Below are 19,868 nucleotides of genomic sequence, written 5' to 3'. Positions count from 1 at the left end.
ATGCATCTAATTAGTATCACAGTGTAAAAATATTTTTGGTTTTCTGTAAATTAAAAATGGTATTATTTTATACCTGTAATAAAATTGGAGAACCTCGAAAAGGTGCTCTTGGGTTCTTTCTTAACGCATCCAACCATAGCATAGTCTCTCCAATAATTAGCGGCATTGGATTTCTCCCGGACTCAACTTGTTCTATAACAGATATAATCATTTATTGGCCTTCATTATCCCTACCACTTACTAAAAGTAATTGGTTAAACATGCAAAAGAGAAAAGCTCTTCTCTTATGGACACGAAAATCAGGATTAGGATTGTCATAAAAATAATGTGCAAATTCTGACAAATCAACTACATTCCCATGCACTATATGTTTTAAAGCCGTACCCCTTAGATCAAAAAAGCATTCAAAATCTTTATAGTAATATTGACTAATTCTAGGCATTACCGCAAGATCTGTGGAATAATAGCCTATAATGGCTCCAAATTCTTCCGGTAAAGGGCATATTTCATCATGGAAAAATCTAAAACAGTGAGTATCAATATCCCAATAGTCTATGGCAGAATGAATAAAATCCATGTCAAGACTCACCCCCTTTATTCCAAACATACCCCCCATATGAGAAGAATCTAATGTTTTTCTCTCTTTAGCAGTTAAAAGACGACACCACTCATTCATGTACCCACAGAAAGTTCTTTTAGCTAAAGGCATGATTTCTAGTTAATTAGTTAATTAATAAACTGGTTAAATTATGCAGTAAACGGATGATTCGGGGGCTATTTATAAGTTTTTCTTCACGATAGACTTCAAATTCTGAAGGAAATAGGAAAGTGAGTCTGTCGCCAAGTGACAAAACTGTCGCGTGGCGACAAAGGCTGTCGCGTGGCGACAGACCCTGTCGCGTGGCGACGGGATGAATTACGTGGCGCCAGTTTATTTCTTTGCAGCAACACTTATTACGCTTGGGAAACCGTATTTCTACGTGCTGGAATTCGACTTTGACTTGACTTATTATTATTTTTCTATTCATACACCCTTATTATTATTATTATTATTATTATTATTATATTATATTAAGCTTAAATAATTTTAAGCTTATTTTTGATAATTATACCTTTTTTCCTTCATTTTTTCATTTCTTTTTTTTGGGGGAGAGAGTCGGTACCCTCCACTAATATTAAAAATGAAGGAAATTTTGCGCAAAAATTACACTTTCACACACTCACATGCACAAGTCAGGTAAATAAAATGTTAATAAATAATAAAGTGCATATATATACAAGTGTCTAGTACATAAGTCATATGAATAAAATAAGACAAAGTCCTACGAAAGTCAAAAATAAATAAACACAGGTACAACTATGGTGCCGGAGGTCGCAAGTCGCGAGGGATGCCAAATGTATAAAAAAATGTCCTACTCCGTGGAGTATGTCCATCATCGCCCCCTGAACCACCAGGCGGCGCAAACTGCAACTCAGGGCCAGGCCACCTAACCTCACCCTGAAACCCGACAGAAAGAGGCTGGGGCTGCAAAGGCTGCTGCGACGACGAGCCAAACTTGTATGTCCCACCACCCATCCCACCTCGAACGGTCGGCCCGATCGGAACATCCTCAGGCGATGACGCCGAGTCCTCTGCAGCGGCCGCCTCAGAACGACCACCTCGGCCACCGGAAGTAGTCCGGCGACGCCTCGAGTCAGACCTAGTAGTCTCTCTCCTAGGCTCGGGTCTCGACCGAGTGCGTGGAGAAGGAATAGGCTGCCCCTGCAAAAGTAAATCAAAGTTAGCAAGTGCAAACAAAAAAAAATAAAGTCAAGAATGATAAAAGCAAAAAGTAATACCTCCTCAGCATCATTGCTACGACAAGTAGCGCGATTCCGCAACCTCACAAGCTGGCTGCGAAAAGCGTCTATGCACCTAGCCATAGCCGTCACCACCTCGCGAGAAAACTGTCAAAGCAACTAAGTCAGTAACAATTACGAAGCAAATATGAAGATAATATGTGAGAAATCACTTACTCGAGTCTGGTGACGAGGAATAGACCGCTCCACAAACTGCTCTCCCTCTGGAGCGGGCGGAATAAGCTCCTCGATCGGCCCATACATACCCTGGTAGCGTATGGACATCCGCGGAGGAATGAACTCCCTAAGGCCAGCCTGTTAAGAATAAAAAATTAGAAAAATACTTGGGGGGCTACCTAAAGAAAGATAAACCGAATGAACAAAAACATACCGCTGCCTCCTCTGAAAGAACAGGAGCCGGCGCTAGCAACGGTAGCAGGTCCTCCTCATAACTCTGCTCAAGGAGAACGTAAGACCTCCAAGGAGTACCCCGGCTAGGCCCGCCAGCACGATCCCGCTGCAAGGCATCGTGGAACATATGCCGAGGTGGAGGAGCAGGAACAACGAAAGTATCTGAGGAATGCTGGATGGCTACCCTCTCCCGTAGGTAGACCACCGCGTCGTATGTCCCCAGAAAGTAACGACGCTCGGCTGTGTACTGCGCCGCCAGCGCAGAGATAGGGAAAGCAGCCCAGGGTCGATAGACCGGGCTAGGTTCCTGCAAAAATCACTAAATAAGGCACTAATACTAAAAGATGATAAAAGCAAGAATGAGTTATAGAGACCTACCGTGAGGATCATCTCTCGAAGGCGCAGCACCTCCGGCGGACCTCTACGGCCTCCCCAACTGGTAGCAACAGGGAGCACGCGAGGAGAAGGCCTCGCAGGTGCGAGAGAAGGAAAATACTCGTAGAACCAGATCTATACGAAAAGATGAAAATCAGTAAAGATTGTGCTTCTAAATCTAGAATTAAAACCTAAAAAAGGAAAGGAGATGTACCTCTACGACCCTCCAGAAGCTGGAAAGGGCTACCTCTCCAGACAGGGCCTTGTGACGACAGGAACGCCACAAGCCCAGTAGAAAGTCCGCATAGGCCATGCTGGCCCAGTCATGCGTCCCGACCAAGTGAAGGTCGCGAACAGCGGACATGTAGTAAAGTAGTACTCTACTACCTCGATTAGGGGAAAACGTCCCTGAAAGCAGAATCAGCACAAAGATGCACACCCCTGCTCTCGGGTGGTCGCATCATCCTCAAAAGCTGCAGCCAGCGTGCAGCGACGAATACATCGGGAACTCAGCTGTCCCGACTAAGCCTCAGCTTGGGCCCGAATAACGATCGGCCCCAACAACTCCAGAACCTCCGGCAAATAGACGGTGACACCAGCATCGAAGGGTAGAGGAGTAGACTGGAACTCTAGCCCCGTAATAAGGCTGAAGTCAGCTGGAGTGACTGTCATCTCACCCCACGGAAAATGAAAGGTGTTGGTGGTGTCCCAAAAGAACTCCACCAAAGCTCGGAAGACGAGGTTACCCCCATCGTATGAAAACATGGCCCGGGTGGCCTGCAGCAGAGGAGTCAACCCGCACGACTCCCAAAGACGACGAAGTCCCTCATCGCGGCTGATGAAGTTGTCGTACAAAGAAATGATGGTGGAATTACCCGAGCCGTGGCTACGGGTCCTCCCACTCGCAAGACCTCGTCGGATTCGCTCCGACAGATGATAAACCGGCGCGTGAAACAGGGTGCGCTCATCCCAGTCCGGCATGAGACCCAGCCTGGAAGTAGAAGGCACGTCCTCGCCCTCGCTGGTGGGCTCGTCCTCTCGACGCGTGTCTCTCGATCGAGAGCCAGAACCACGTCGTCTAAATTTAAGGCTCTACAGTATCTAAGGTTCGCCTAGGCCGCATGATACTATGTTCGCAAAACAGAGTACGTAGTACTAAAACAGAGCAAAAATTTCAAACGAGTATGGAAGCATTTTTCAGGCAAATAAACAATTTCTTGCAAACATATGATGAATATTGTGACAAATTGTACAAGTAAAAGCAGTAAAAATGCAAAGAACGACCCACATTGTTCCTCACGACCTTAAGAGGTCCAACAATGGTGAATCGCTCGTTTTTTCACCAAATTGAGTCAAACAAGTCTCAAAATACTCCCAAGGTAATATACAAGCATAATTAAACCAATTCAAGGCATAAAATTCAACGAACAAAGCAAAATAAGCAAAAACATTTTCGAATTTTTCAAAAATCCGCAAACAAGAATGCATAATTCATAAAAAACCGAGTAGAGTTTGAGCAAAACTTACATAGATCGGGAAAATAGATGAGAAAAGCTTCAATTTGCAACAAGTTTGAGCGAATTTGGTTAAGAAATGAGCAAGAACGAGTGAAGTGAAGTTTTCGTGAGTTTTGAGAAGCGGAGCAGCGAAATAGAAATGAAGAAGAAGACGGGTTTAAAACCCCGATTCTTTCGCCAAACGACAGAATTGTCGCGAGGTGACAGACTCTGTCGCGTGGCGACAGAAGCAAAAGCCCGCGACAGACATTTCTGGCCAGCGCTGGAGCGGCGACAGAATATAGAGCCCCTCCTTATGGTTTTGTGGGTCTATTTTAGTAATTTGGGTTCCTTGGTACGCCAGTTAGCCCCTTTAAGCAAAATTGACATGATTTAGTCAGCTCGATTGCAATGCATTAAGTGATCGACTTGATGAAAGATCGTCTCACTTAGCTTAAAGCGCCTAAGTATTGGCTCATAATAAGGCACCGAAATAATGGTTCAATAGAAGCACCGAAATAATGGTTCACAAAGACAGAAGCACCGAAGCATTGGAACATAAATAACAATATATTAAGGGTCAATAAGCAGAATGATTCTTTGGCGGTGTCCCAACATAGAGAGGAATTGTCTAGTGGCGAAGCACGGCCGTGGCGAGGCAATGTCACAAATTTTGGAGATGGCGAAGTAAGGTCACCTTCGACGGTCCCTCAAGGTAAAGAAGAGATTGTCTATAGCGGCGATGCACTGTCGTGGCGACGTACCGCCACAACCCTGGAGATGACGACATACAGTTATTTTCGACGATGTTCCCAAAATACTGTGGAGGATTGTCACCAAGAATATTGAGGACGACGACATACGGTTATTTTCAATGATGGCGTTCACGAAACACTGTGAAGGTTGTCACAAACAACAAAAGAAGCAACAGCAAACGGTTACGTTCAGAGACGTGTGCTCGACGGTGCAAGATACGCGTTTCTTAACTCTCTTATCTGTTTAACTAATGATTGTTTTACAGGTATCGGCGTTATAAGAATAATTTGGAATCGCAGAACGTTCTGAATCATTCTCCGTCCCTATCGATACTTTGACTTTCGTTTTCCGAAACATAAGTTTCTCCAAACTCAGTCAAAGTGGGGGCTTCTGTAGACACCCATTTGTGTCTCCCCAAAACCAAACCCAGTGATGAATTCCTTTCACGTTGAACCATTATCGAATTAGGTAAAAGTGGTTGAAAGTTAAGTGTTGCGGTTTAGTTTTAATTAAAATTCTCTTCTCTCTGTTTTTGAAAATGACTTTATTTATTTGAAAAATAGCCAAACCAGTTTAGTTTGGTCCATAATTAAGGTCCAATAATTGTGTAGTTGGATGGGGCTTTAAAAGACCTTTTCAACGATATATTATAAGCCCAATTCCGATGAATAATGAGGAAGTTATGGCCAAGATACTAAACTGGGCCTGGTTAATTATTTAAATACGGCCCAATGATCTAGAGGAGGGCCCCGTGTTAATTATTATTCCTAAAATTATTAGGATTAATTATAGTTTTCTGGAAGTTTCTAGAAGATTCTTTTTAATTCTAATATTATTAGATTTAATAATTAATTATTTTAAAATAGACTTTTATTTGGAGTAAAATATCGTTTTATTATCTTAAAAATACATATTTTATCTTCTGTACGGATTTCGTAGATCAAGTTGATTAAATATCGGATTTCGCGTGAAGAAAACACGCTAATACAGGTTGTCGCCAAACGACAAGTCTGTCGCCGCGCGACAGACCCTGTCGCCTCGCGACAGACATTGTCGCGTCGCGACAGACATTGTCGCGTCGCGACAGAGTCGATTCCTGGCGACAGCGTGTAGTTTTGTTCCTTATCAAATTCTATGTTTTTCCGGACTATTTTTCTTATAAATAGGGTCCGAATCTCTGTTTTCAAAAATCATTCACAATCATTAATTCTTCCTTAATTCTTTTCTTTCTCTCTATTTCTAAACTAGCTTTTTATACAATATTCCGCATTCACAAGACTTAGAGTCTCTTAGCCAAGTTCGAAGTTGCCTTCGCCCTAGACGTGAAAGGTTGATAATTTCTGAGGGTTTGGTCCAAAACTAGTCTAAACTTTATTTTATTTGATTTCAATTTAATTCTTTAATTCTTTAATTATTCTTTAATATTTTCATTGAAGTTACTAACTTGTGTATTTTGTTATTAGAAAGAGGTACGAGGATTCAAAGTATGTAATCTTATTACTCTCTTTCAATGTAGAAAGCATGTTTAGATTTGCTTATTATTGTTTAATATTCCTAGTATCATGTTAGGATGTTATTTTATGCTTTCTAGTATCATGTTTAGGGTGCCTTTACTCTTTCTAATATCATGTTAGTACCATGTTAGGTTTAAAGCTTTGATCTTTATTGTTTAGTGACATGCTAGGATTTATTATTAATCTTGTTAGTATCATGCCCAGGATCTTGCTATTATTATTGAGCTTTATTATGCCTTATCATGCTATTATCATTATTATTATTGATTATTATTATGTTCCTTGATATATATTATTGTTATTGCTTGATCACACCTTTTATGCTTGTTAAAGGGAATTTGTACTTGAAATCACGCTTAATAAGATAATTATTAATTTGGTTTAGGCTAATGTGATTTTAATTCAAGTGATCGCCAATAATAGTTTTATTTGTGCATTAATATTCAACCAACATAGATTAAACAGGGTAGGTTCAATATAATGTTTGTATGTTATTCGAAAAGCGCGCATGAATACGAGCAATACAAAGTAGAGGCCTATTTTATAGGGCGGGTCCTTTCTTTTGTAGATTGGATTCGTACCTTCATCCCCGGACCCTATTTGGTTCAAGACCTTATGGAGTAGTTGATGGTCCTTTTGGATTGTCTTTTGGGTTTACAAGTTCCTAAAACTTGTTGGCGACTCTTTTTGCTCTTTTTCTTTCCCTTTGGAACGCCACCGTACTTTAGTGTATGATCACAGTGGGGTTCAAGTTTGGGATCATAATGCTTGAAATATTCCCTACAGTTGGCATGCATGTATGGGCTAAAGTGGGATTTTGATCGCGGGTTTCTGTCTCTCACAGTTTTCACTGATTCATATAACCTTGTCACCCTGCTTCGTGGGGAGGGGCAAGGTAATGTCGCTTACATTTGGCTCATTCGAAGGATTTTACAACTTGGCTCAACCTTTCACTTTTGTAATATTCATAAGGCGGATCGTCAGCGTGTTCACAAAGCTCACCTAATTGCTGGCGAAGCGGCGATTAATTCTATTTGCTTTAATATTAATATGTAACCTGTTTGTATCCTTTGTCAAAAAAAAAATACGCTTCTTATACAAAAAAAAAAAATTCCAAAAAAAATTATTTTACAAATCTTCCTGTTGATTAATAATACAAATCTGTCCTACACAAACCAATAAAATTTGCTTTTCATACATTTTAATATTTAAATATTATTTCACAAATTTTGTATTTTTATAACACATTGATCATTATATACATCATTTTATAACTAATAAATCTTTTGAAATTCTTTATTTTGATCAAATTTTGTCAACAATATTTTTAGATATTCTTTTTGTTTATAATAGACTAATTATAATGATATTTTAATAATGGATATTAATATTACCGTGCACGGCATGAGAACTAACCTAGTTTAATAATATAGTTTTACCCACTAATGTCCCTACTCTTTCTTACTTTATCATTTCTCACTCCTCCAATAATGGTCCTCACTCCCTCTCACACCACTTTACTTTTCTATAAAATAATAACTTTATCTACCCCACTAATATCTTATTTTATTAAACCTCCTAAAACCTTGTGCAATCCTATCTAGCTCTAGCTTACAAAAAAACGGTGGGAGTATTATAGGTGTAATAAATTTAAATAAGTTTGGATAAGTTTAGTTTAGGAAAGAAAAATTCTTATAAGGGTAACCAAAGTTCAAATTACAACTAAAATAAGTTTTAATAAGGTCAGATTAGTTTAGTTAATTTCAGTTAGGTTCAAATAAATAAAAATCAGGCCGATGAATAGAATATAAACTAAAATTAATAATACCGTGTGGTCGGGGTTACTTATAGGGTCACTTATTCAGGGTTACTCGTTTTGTCAGGGATTATTTATTTAGGGGTTACTTGTTTGGTCAGGGGTTACTTATTATTTAGGGGCTACTCGTTTTGTCAGGCGTTACTCATTTAATTTAGTAAGGGGTTACTTATTTAAAGGGTACTTGGTTGGTCAAGTGTTACACTTACATAGAAAACGCGCTAATTGACTGAGTAAATTTAGAATTAGCAGAACTTGATCGATTGAGTATGTAACCCCTAAATAATCAACCCCGGCGATAATCGACTAAGTAACCTCGGAATAAGTAACGAATGAATCTTTGACTAACTGAATAACCCCTAAATAAGTAACCCCGACTACATAATGTGGTTAGCCACCAAAAAAAAAAAAAAAAGCATTGTTTCCTTTATATATTAGAGATCATGATATTTTTTTGTGATATCAATTAGTAGATCCTGATAAATTGTTACTTATAAGCATTCCTAAGTATTCCTAGAAAATATATAAGCATGATATATAGATTGTTATATACATATCCTATAGTAGCATAATAGATTGTTAATTAAATGCATATCCTATTGAACACGGCTTCGAATCCTTTATTCCACTATTGTGTCTCATTTTATGTTCCATTCAATTTGATTGGTCCACATTATTTTAAATATCAATATTCTTATTTAATTTTAATAGCAAGTTAAATTAAATAAATTTTACATAATTTGTATTCTAGTCCTTTCTATTTTTTGTTTTCTCGAATAATATACAATTAAGTTTAATTCAATCTTATTATTATTTTTCTGTATACTATCACCATAATTGTACTCATCTTCTTCAAAGTAATTTTTAGAGTTAGGGCCTGTTCTCATCAGATTATTTTCAGTTCAGTTCAACTCTAATAAGTTCAGTTCAGTTCAGTTCAGTTCAATTCTTCTCTTAATTTCCTTCTCTCATAAAATATTCAGTTCAGTTCAATTCAGTTCAGTTCAGTTCAGCTCTAATAAGTTCAGTTCAATTCAGTTCAGTTCAGTTCAGCTCTAATAAGTTCAGTTCAGTTCAGCTCAATTCAGTCAATAAGAACATGCCCTTATTGACCACATCATCATTATCATTCAATTGCTCATGCTCCTCAAAAGATAGTATGCGACTAGTTTGTAATGCATGACCATTTTCTTTATCAAAATAATAATTATGTACCACCAAAAAATCACATATAAATATTTTTAAAAATACATGTATATATTCAAAACCTAAGCAACTGTGTACGTAGTATCATTTTGACAATGTTATAACTTATAATAAAAGTAATTATCAATATATACTCTAATAGCTTCCCTAGCTATGACCAGAAATAAAACATATGCATATAGTATTACATAGATACGTAAATCAATAAGAATTAAACTCAACAAAAAAAAAAAAAAAAAAAAAATCCGTACCTCGTATGGTAAATTCTCGAAATCGCTCGTCAATACTTCTCGTGGAGTATCCATAAAAGTGAATTGTAGTGCTTCAATATTTATGGATGCAGTTAAAGGAAGAAAATTAAGGTAACTTTAAAAAAAAAATTAGGGTTCTAAGGCAACATATACATTATGCTCAGATTATATTTTTCATGGAAAACACACAATTATATCATTAGAGGTGCAACAAGGAGAAATATATATATACACTTTATAATACCAAATGCAACAAAGAATGTTCATTAAATCGGATATATATTTGGTTCACTTTCATATTTATAAAACAATTAGATGTAATAGAATAGTTGCATGAAAATGCGTTATTATTGTAATTAAATTGAATTATTTTATATTGGAAATTATTGTTTAACATCGTTTTAGTTATATAATTACAATTCTAAGACCTATGCATTTGCATTGTAAAACTTACACATTGCTTTTGAAATGAACATCCAATGATACAAAAATGAACATTTGTTGAAACACGAATAACCAAAAATGAACATTAGATGATGCAATACTTCTTATAATAAAAGTGATTTGAATGCAGTAATCCTTATTAATAAATTTGCACTTATTTTTAATTATAAAAAATTATTAAAATTTAATTCAGAAATATATTAATTTGATCAACAAAAAGTCCGTGTTATAAAAATGAACATCTAATGATACATATATGAACATTTACCAATATAGAAATGAACATGTTATAAAAATTTACAGAAAATTCATAAATGAAAAGGGGCGGGGCGGGGCACGCGCGGAGGGTGGGGGGTGCAGGCAGTGTTCCCTGCCTTGGGGTGTAGGTAAAAATTTGTAGGAAATTTGGAACTAAACTGAATTGATAAGCTGAATTGAGCTGAAAATAAGCTGAAGAGAACAAACCCTTATTTCCTTTTTTTTTTTTTAAAGTGGATGCTATAGTTTTATTTCCTAACTGAATTATATATCAAAAAAATAATTACCATAATGCTGTGTAACCTTCAAAAATTAAATTTGTCAATCTTAAAAACGGTTATCTTGACAAGTTTTCAGAAAAAGCATCCTATAGATACATTTTCTTCAAGTCTTTCAAGAAAAAATCAGAGGAAAAAAAAAAAAGTCTTCACTTAGGCCCCGTTTACTTCACCTTATTTTTGTTGAACTGAAATTATTTTTACTGAACTGAAATTATTTTTGCTGAAATCAAATTATTTTTACGTAGTTAATTGAAATTAATTTTACTGAACTGAAATTATTTTTGATGAACTGAAATTATTTTTATTGATTCCGTGTTATATTTCTTCTTTGAAGTTACCGATTTTTACTGAACTGAAATTATTTTTACTGAACTGAACTGAACTTATTTTTAATGAACTGAAATTATTTTTACTTAATATTATTTTTTAAGGTGAAGTGAACAGGGCCTTAGTTTTGCCAAATCAATTGTGATTTGCTAAATAATACAAAGTATTGATTCTGGTTATAAATAATATCTTCAAATCTATCAAGACAAAATCATTAAATTTTCCTAAGCACTTATTTTTTCCAAATCAATTGCGTTTTGCTGCATAACTTTGATTCTATGGTTATAATATTATTATAATCTTTCAAGACAAAATCATAAAAAAAATTCCTTAATACTTAGTTTTGCCAAATCAATTGTGATTTGCTAAATACTTTTGATTATGATTATAATATCACCAAAGATTTTTTTAAAAATAATAATAGAACTTTCCATAATAGATGAGAGCACTCTTCAAGTATATAAAACAAATTTCTAACACCTCAATTACATTTAGCAATTAAATCACTTCGATTATATTAGTTTTAATCAATTCTCATATATTCAAGTTGATAGAATGGCCGGAAAGACAACTTTTGTTCCTCTTGTTGTAGTGCTAGTGCTACTTTGTCTGTCCCATGGTAAGTGCAAATTAAGGACACAAAGTCACAAACGCATGCATGCATATATAATGCATTATTACAATATGACGTTTAATACTTTTTTGGTATAATGATATTAGACAATTCATATATAGAGAGCATTTTATTTTATTTATTTATTTATTTACAATATAGTAGTAGCATTAACTTTGATGTTAAATTTTTACATAAATATATAATATTATTAAAATTCAAAGGGACAACATAATACCGTCATGTGTCATCATTCATTACCCTAAAACTCTTTATAAATGTGACCTTTGTGTACTTAATTTTTTCATAAAATATAACTCCTAAATAATTTCATAATAATCTACAATTTAATTTGTAAGACATCAATCACACACTCATTGTTGTTGATTTATTGGATGCAAATTTTCTAGATTCAATACTAGTCAAGCAACATAAAAAGCACTATGTAATATTTACATAAGTTATTATTTTAATTTATTATTTTTTACAAAAAATTAGTTTTGTTTGATTATGTAAAGTAAAAAGAATAAAAACTAACACCCGTTAATCATAAATTTATTATAATATTTTTACTCACTTATAAATATTGTTGAATACTAACCTTCTAAATTTAGTTTTACATTAACCTTTTAAATTTAGTTTTTATCAAACTTGCAAATTTATAGTGACACGAGGTACGTCCGGACCAATAACTAGTTTTCTATTTAATTCAAAGGTAAATCTTTGAATTTATGTTATAAAATTTCTATACTAACATATTCAATGTGTAGCTTAAATACATTAGGTGGAATTGTACCAACTATATAAATAGATGCGTTGATTGAGAATGAATTAATAGTATTTCATATTGTGATAATATTTTTATTAGTAATCTTTCTAAATTTTAAATTAATTACAGGTAGCGTCGGTACTAGAGTTTCTCCCATGAATCATACAATAATACCGAATGGTAATTGTTTTCCGACTCAACCTAATTATATATCTGCTGGAATCCAAGTATGCGAGAGTAAATGCACCCCTGGCACACCTATTTGTCGAAACGATGGTTTTTGTTGTTGAAGACTCTTTTAGTGAGAGAAAGACTTAGTGAGAGGAAATTCTCTCTATTTCCACTGTTTCATTCGTCTTTCTAGTTCTTAGGTTTCTTACTCTTCTCTAGCTTTCCTCTGTTACTATCCCAAAGTTAATTCTAATTTCTTCTTTGTTTTCAAGATGAGCGACCGTATCTTTCCTAATACCTTTGTTTATCCTCACCGAATTGGAGGGTATGAAGTCCCTCCTCCTGTGTTTGAGACAAGCTATCTAAGTTGGGATTTCGTTGTTATAGGCCGTTTCTGGGATGCGCGTGTTTTTTCACTTGAACTGGTTCAGCGTTTAATATCTAGATTCTGGCATCTTCGAGGTCCTGTGGTGGTTTTCCCATATGATGATGACTTTATTTTCTTTTGCTCAACTGAAGAAGATGTTGTTGACCTTGACAATCAAGGATGGGTTCATCTTAAAGGAAGCTTAATGGTTTTACAGCGTCTTAGAGGACATTATGTTTCGGAAAACCTTAACTTAAACCTAGCCGATATGTGGGTAACAGTTGTTGGTCTGCCGATTCGCTATTCTACGCCGAGGGTGGCGGCTTCGGTGCTTGCTCATGTCGGCGACATAACTATGGAAGAAGAACTACAAGGTGAGTTTCCTATCCCTCGTCCTAGAGTTAAATTATTGGTTGACTTATCACAACCTTTGATTGCGGGTTGTTACTTTCCTACCTATGATAATCGAGCCACGTGGGTTCGATTTAAATACGAGGGTATTTATAGATATTGTAAAAAGTGTGGATTTGTTGAACACGGTCGGACAACGTGTGCTAAGGAACAAGATGAGGTCAGTTTCCACCTTGAACGTCGCTTTTGTTGACTCCACGAAAGAGGCACACGCGTTTTATTTGGCCCAATGGATGTTTCTTTATACTCTAATGCTATTCGAGGAATTACTCCTAACCCAGAAAATTGGACTACGGAATTGTGGTTTGGTCATCATGATGATGATGACCCATCCGAGTATTCAGGGGATTCGCACCCATTTGACAGGGACATTTTTGGAGCCGGGAGTTTGGAATCACCAACAGTTCGACAATTACCTCCCCGCTCCCTTCCGGGTTTGTTTCCATCAGCAGCTCCAGGAGTTTTTTGAGGTGGACAAGACGAGGTATGGAGGCAAAATTTGGGCATTAATCGTGCAATTAGGGAGGAGTTTGAAACTCCGGTGGCGCCTCAACCATCGTCTGCTCTGCCTCGGCCGACAAGGCCCATGCTGTTTTCTCACTGTGCAGATTATTGTGGCACCTGGCAGAATGAGTCGACACTTGTCGACCATGCAGGTCACATATGCTCGGTGCGGTGTGGTGCACGTGAGGGGCCAATGTTGCCTCATCAAATTTTTTATAATCATCCCTTAGCTTCTGATATTAGAAGGACATCTGGCTCGGTGGATAATTCCTCAGAACAATCCTTATCGTATTCTTATTCAGAAATGGGTCGGGCCGACTTCTCAAATCAGCAGGTAAATGGTCAGCTTCTTTTCGGACGTCACGTGCTCATTTAAACGGATCTAGTCCAACTGTTGTTTCCTTGGGTTTAGCCCAGTCTGATGGTACCCATGGTCTCTTTGGGTCTAGAGGCCCAAATTCTGATTTCCGATTGCAAGCTCAGATTTTTGAAGGGAGTTCTGGGCTGGGCTTTACTTAATATCCTTCTCAGCCTTTCCTATCTTCTTCTCACCACTCTGACCCATACAATGTGTACCGGAATATTGCTGCTTCTCCGACACCGACGGCACATGTGGCGACAACCCACTTCTCTCCGCCTCCCTTGGGGCCGTCGAGCCCATTATTCCCGGATCCGTTCGGGGCTGGGCCGAGCAATTGGGCGGATTCGGGTCCACAAAACCTTGGGATGCCTGAACCTTTGCCAATTTTAATCCCATCTCCGTCTCCATCATTGGCAGCTTCATTCCCCACCCATTCGGCTTCTGGTTCGGGGTACATAGCAGAGTCTTCTACTCCGGATTTTACCTTTTCGATGGAATTTGAGCAGCAATCAAGGGACAATGAGGTGAACCAAGTTAATTCGGATAATGTAATTCACATTTCAGATGATCTTGTTCCTATGGACTGCTCACCTCCAATTTCGTGGCATTCATCAACGGAAGATTCCGTAGCAGAGGCTTCTTGCAAATCGGTTACCAGCAAGCAGAAAGGTAAAAGACCTTTTACCTTGAAATTGAGTAGAAAAGGGGATAAGGTTTGGAGTTGGGTCAAGGAGATGTGTCCATGTAAACGCAACTCAGCTATGCCAAAGGTACCAGAACAGGTAGCCCCACCTTCGGATGCCGGGTCTGTGTGTTTATCATTTCTCACTCAGTTCAAGAAGCGAAGATGCAGTGTAGGTTCTTCAGTTTCTGGTTCTTGTGTTGATGTTTCTGAGGGTGGGGTGACTCCCCGGACTGAGTCACCAAGGAGGCCGTGAATGTCGCGGCTTGGAACTGTAGGGGTCTTGGATCGGCGGACTCCCCTAAAGTTCCGTATGTGGTTTCCTTAGTCCGCTCTTTTGACATAGATGTTATGTTTCTTATGGAAACTTTTGTCTCTGTAGATATGGCTGTAAAAAAATTATCTAGTATAGATTTTGATGGGTTTTGTGGTACGGATACTTTAGGTCTTAGTGGGGGTCTAGTAGTTTTCTGGTTTGCCCCAGTTGTTGTAGTCCCAATCTCGATCTCACCTCATGTTATCTTTTGTAAAGTGGTTGTTCCTGGTCAAGCAACGAAATATATTCTATTTGTATATGGTTCGCCTCATCTTTCCTTTAGACAAGCAGTTTGGGATGAAATATCATCTATTTTACATTCGGTGCCAAATGTTGTACTTTTGGGTGATTTTAACCAAGTGGAGTATTTTAGTGACAAAGTTGGTGGTTCTTTAGATATTCTTGGGCTTCATGGTTTTTTGGAATGGAAACTTAATGCTCAATTGATGGATTTACCTTTTTTTGGACCACCCTTTACCTGGACAAATGGACAGTTACAGAAGCTAACGTTTGAGAGACTGGATAAGGGGCTTGCTACAGCCTCTTGGTTGGATGCACACCCGGATGTTGTTATTTCTCATCAACCTATTTTATTTTCAGATCATGCGGCTATTATTTTACGAGAATTAGGAGTCTCGACGGTTAAAAAACGTCCTTATAAGATCGAGAATTGGTGCTTGGGTCTTCCGGAAATTTCGTCTCTTATTTGTGCTTCTTGGAAGAAATTTAGTCTTGGTTCTGGGATGTACTCGATTTCCAGGAAATTAGATGACCTTAAACAAAATCTTTTATCCTGGTGTGTATCTCATAAGCGTCAATGGGGGATTGACTGGCTAGATTTGCGGAATTCAGTGAATTTAGAATCTTTTGAGTTATTGAATTCGGAGGAACAAAGTTCGCTTCTTCATTTGCGGCAAGATAAGATTTCCCAGGCTCAGACTTCCTTTCTCTACAGGAAGCAACGTTGTAAGATTAAGTGGGATGCTTTGGGTGAAACACATTCTCGCTTGTTGTTCAGATCGGTCGAGGCTCGTCGTCGACGAAATAAAATTATGAGTTTGCGAGATGGGAATGATAATTGGATTTCGGACCAGGCTGGTATTGCTAATTTTTTACAGCAACACTTTTTGGTTATTTATAATTGTCAGGATACTTCTCCTTCTCCTGGGGTTTGTGATTGGGAAAGCCTAAACATGCCAGCTCTATCTACGATAGATTATCAATTTCTCATGTCTCCTTTTTCGGATGCTGAAATTAAAGATGCTATATTTCATATTGGTGATGATAAATCTCCTGGTCCGGATGGCTTTACAGCAGGGTTCTTTAAATCACATTGGGGGGTGGTTGGTGGTCATATCACTAGTGCAATTCGATATTTTTTGCGCACGGTTATTTATTAAAAGAGTGGAATCGCACATTCTTGACCTTGCTTCCGAAGGTGGATCACCCGAAAACCCCCTCTCATTTTTGACCGATTGGCCTTTCTAATGTGTTGTATAAATGCATTGTGAAGTGTCTAACTCATCGTTTGCATCGCGTTCTGCCGTCTCTTATTTTTGATACCCAGAATGCCTTTGTTCCAGGCCGGCTTATGGTTGATAATGGTTTACTGGCTCATGAATTGTTATCTTACATGTCTTCCTCTCCTTCAAAAGTTTGCTCGGCTGCTTTGAAACTTGATATGAATAAAGCTTATGATAGAGTGAACTAGGAGTTTCTATGGGAGGCTCTTCGTCGTTTTGGGTCTCCTCCGTATTGGGTTCACATCTTACAACAGTGTGTTACTACTGTATCCTATCAAATTCTGGTTAATGGTTCGCCTTCTCAGCCTTTCCGCCCTAAATGTGGTCTGCGACAAGGTGATCCGTTGTCTCCATATCTGTTTGTGTTGTGTATGGAGATTTTTTCCTTGATGTTGCGTCGGGATGAACAGCGAGGGTTGTTCCATGGTCTGAAGATCTCTCGTCGGGCTCCGTCTGTGTCCCATCTGTTTTTTGCTGATGATGCTTAATTGTTCTTCCGGGTTTCGCAGGCGGCATGTGATTAGATTCTTTCAGTTACGAATGAGTTTTGTTCCATTTATGGTCAGATGATAAATTTACAGAAGTCATTTGTGAGATTCAATACTAACACTCCTCATGATTACCGGGATTATTTATCTGCTCCTCTGCGAATGGAAGCAAGGTCATCAATAGGAAATTATTTAGGGCTTCCAGTTGATTTAGGTTGAAGTAAATGTAAGGCTTTCCAGTTTTTGGTGGACAAGGTTGTCCAACGCCTTTTGTGTTATGCTTCGCTTAATCTTTCATCTGCGGCTAAGTTGGTTATTATTAATTCTGTTCTGGTGGCTGCTTTTAATCATATTTTGTCAGTGTTTAAGGTTCCAGCTACAGTGTGTGATCGGTTGGACTATTTACTGGCTCGGTTTTGGTGGAAGTCGGGTAAAGAGGCTAAGGGTTTGACTTTGTCTTCCTCTACAATTCTGCATTCCCCTAAAGGGTTAGGGGGGTTAGGTATTCGTCACATGCGTTCCTTTAACTTGGCTCTTTTGGCCAAGCAATCTTGGCAGCTTATGAGGCACCCTCAGCTATTGGCTTCTCGTGTGCTTAAGGCTAAGTATCCGGGTTTGCTTTCGCACTCGCCTTCTATTACTGGGTCTCGTCCGTCTTGGGGTTGTCGTGGTCTCCTTGAAGGTGGTTTAGTTTTGTCTAAGGGCTTGGCCTGGAAAATTGGTTCCGGGAAGAATATTAGTATTTTGAATGATAATTGGATTCCTCATGTTAAGGTTGTTTTTAAGGATAACATCCCTGATGAGCAGCGACCTGTTGCAATTTCAGATTTAATGTTGTCTGGTTCGGTGGCTTGGAATGCTTCTCTTGTCGTCATATGTTCCTTCCTCCGATTGCTTCTTTCATTCTAGGTCTTGAACTTCCAAGGGAAAGGATTGATGATTTTGTTTATTGGAAGTATACTAAGGATGGTGTTTTCTCTACTAAGTCAGCCTACTCCTGTTTAGTGTCTCAGCATTTCAATTTGGATCCCGGTTGGAATGCAGTGGGCTGCTGGAAACGTTTGTGGGGTTCTCCTCTTCTTCCGAAATGGAAGCTGTTTGCTTGGAAAATAATTCATAATTCTCTTCCTACGACTGCTTTACTTGCTCTTAAGGGTCTTCCAGTTGATCCTACTTGTGTTTTCTGCCGCGAAACATCTGAGACTATTACTCATTTGTTTCGTGATTGCCGGGTGTCTCAGCGGCTTTGGGAAGACTTTTCTTCAACTCGTTTACCTACCCCTACTTTTTCTGCCCCCTGGTCGATGTGGTTTTCAGATTTTATTTCCGTCCTGGTGGGTTTGCGGGACTGGGGTATTTTAGATAGGGTGTTTGGTCTGTTGTGGGCCATTTGGTTGACTATGAATAGTGTGCGTTTCCGCTCTGAGGTGTATTTTCCGCAATCTATTCTTGATTTAGGCTCTGCTTGGTGTGAGAGAAGTAAAGCGGCCCGCGTGGTTGGACTTTCTCATTCTAATAGTCCGCCTGGTTTTCCTAGTTCTCCTTTGGTTCATGTGATCCGTGGTAGTATAGAGGACATTTGTGACTTGGCTATTTGTTTTGACGGTTCTTGGGATTCTATGTCTCATAATACCGGGGCGGGTTGGTGTGTTGTGGATTCCTCTTCTACTCCTCTGTTGATTGGTGGGGCTCGTGCTTGTATGGCTAATTCGGCTCTTCAGGTTGAGCTCCTAGCCTGTTTCTTTGCGCTGAAGCATGCATTTCGTCAAGGTATTTCCCGTGTCTTGCTCCTTACCGACTGCTTAGTAATTCCTCGCTTACTTTTGGGCCTTGGGACTACGGATATTACAGTCACTTGGATTATTGAAGATATTCGGGCGCTTCTTGACTCTTTTACAGCTTGTCACATATGTAAGGTTCCCAGGTCGTCTGTTTCTCAGGCTCATGTTTTAGCAGGAGCAGCTCGGCGTAGGGAGTTACTCTCTTTTGTTTTTTAGGTTTGTTTGTTGTTTTAAGTTCTCTTTGTCAAATATATATATATATATATATATATATATATATATATATATATATATATATATATATATATATATATATATATAAAATAAAATAAAATAAAAAATAATTAAAAATAAAAGCTTGGATTGTATACTAGCTTTCTCGGCAAAATTAAATAATAAAGATACATGGTTTTAGCTCATCTACTACCATGCAAATGCTCCTCTAAGTTATTACTTTACTAATAAATCAAAATTTCATTTTATTATTTCTATATGCCACGGTCGACTGTTTATTTATGATCTTAAATGACGACTAATAAATAATTTGTTAATTAAAGGTTGTTTGGTTGAATAATTAAATGAATAAAAGTTTGATGAAATAAATTATATTGTTCAAATATAATATTTAGTTTGATGAAATAAATTATATTATTCAAATTTAATTATATCATACTCTATCATTCCCCACCAAAGTCAAAATACTTTGGGGGAAGAAGTCCATACAAACAAATTGTATTATTGCCTTCTTAATGTTCTTCAAAATAATATAAATAAATAAATAAATAAATAAAAATCAAATTTAATTATTGTGGTCAAATACTTAATTAGTTAGTTTTTTTATAATGAAGCAATTATTTTGTTAGCGGTAAATTATGATAGGCATGAATTGTGGGATATGGGCGATATGG

The 19,868-nt window shown here is 37.7% G+C and overlaps 2 protein-coding genes across 2 annotated transcripts; both read left to right on the top strand.

The window, feature by feature from the left end:
• The first annotated feature begins 12,799 nt into the window (after positions 1-12,799).
• On the top strand, positions 12,800-13,498 carry LOC145575215 (uncharacterized). Its single transcript, XM_081633114.1, has one exon. The coding sequence runs from the start codon at positions 12,800-12,802 to the stop codon at positions 13,496-13,498; it is 699 nt and encodes a 232-aa protein (XP_081489240.1).
• A 1,738-nt stretch (positions 13,499-15,236) lies between these two features.
• Positions 15,237-19,176, top strand: LOC145575214 (uncharacterized). The gene is made up of 5 exons (XM_081633113.1): positions 15,237-16,556; positions 16,682-16,870; positions 16,997-17,117; positions 17,541-18,020; positions 18,089-19,176. Exons 1-5 carry the CDS (start codon positions 15,237-15,239, stop codon positions 19,174-19,176), a joined length of 3,198 nt encoding a protein of 1,065 aa, XP_081489239.1.
• The last annotated feature ends 692 nt before the right edge of the window (positions 19,177-19,868 follow it).

The sequence above is a fragment of the Chenopodium album genome, chromosome 13, assembly GCF_948465745.1.
Source record: "Chenopodium album chromosome 13, dcCheAlbu1.1, whole genome shotgun sequence".
Classification (NCBI taxonomy): domain Eukaryota; kingdom Viridiplantae; phylum Streptophyta; class Magnoliopsida; order Caryophyllales; family Amaranthaceae; genus Chenopodium; species Chenopodium album.
The sequence above is the reverse complement of the archived record's forward strand: the minus strand, read 5'-3'. Positions and strand labels throughout refer to the sequence as shown.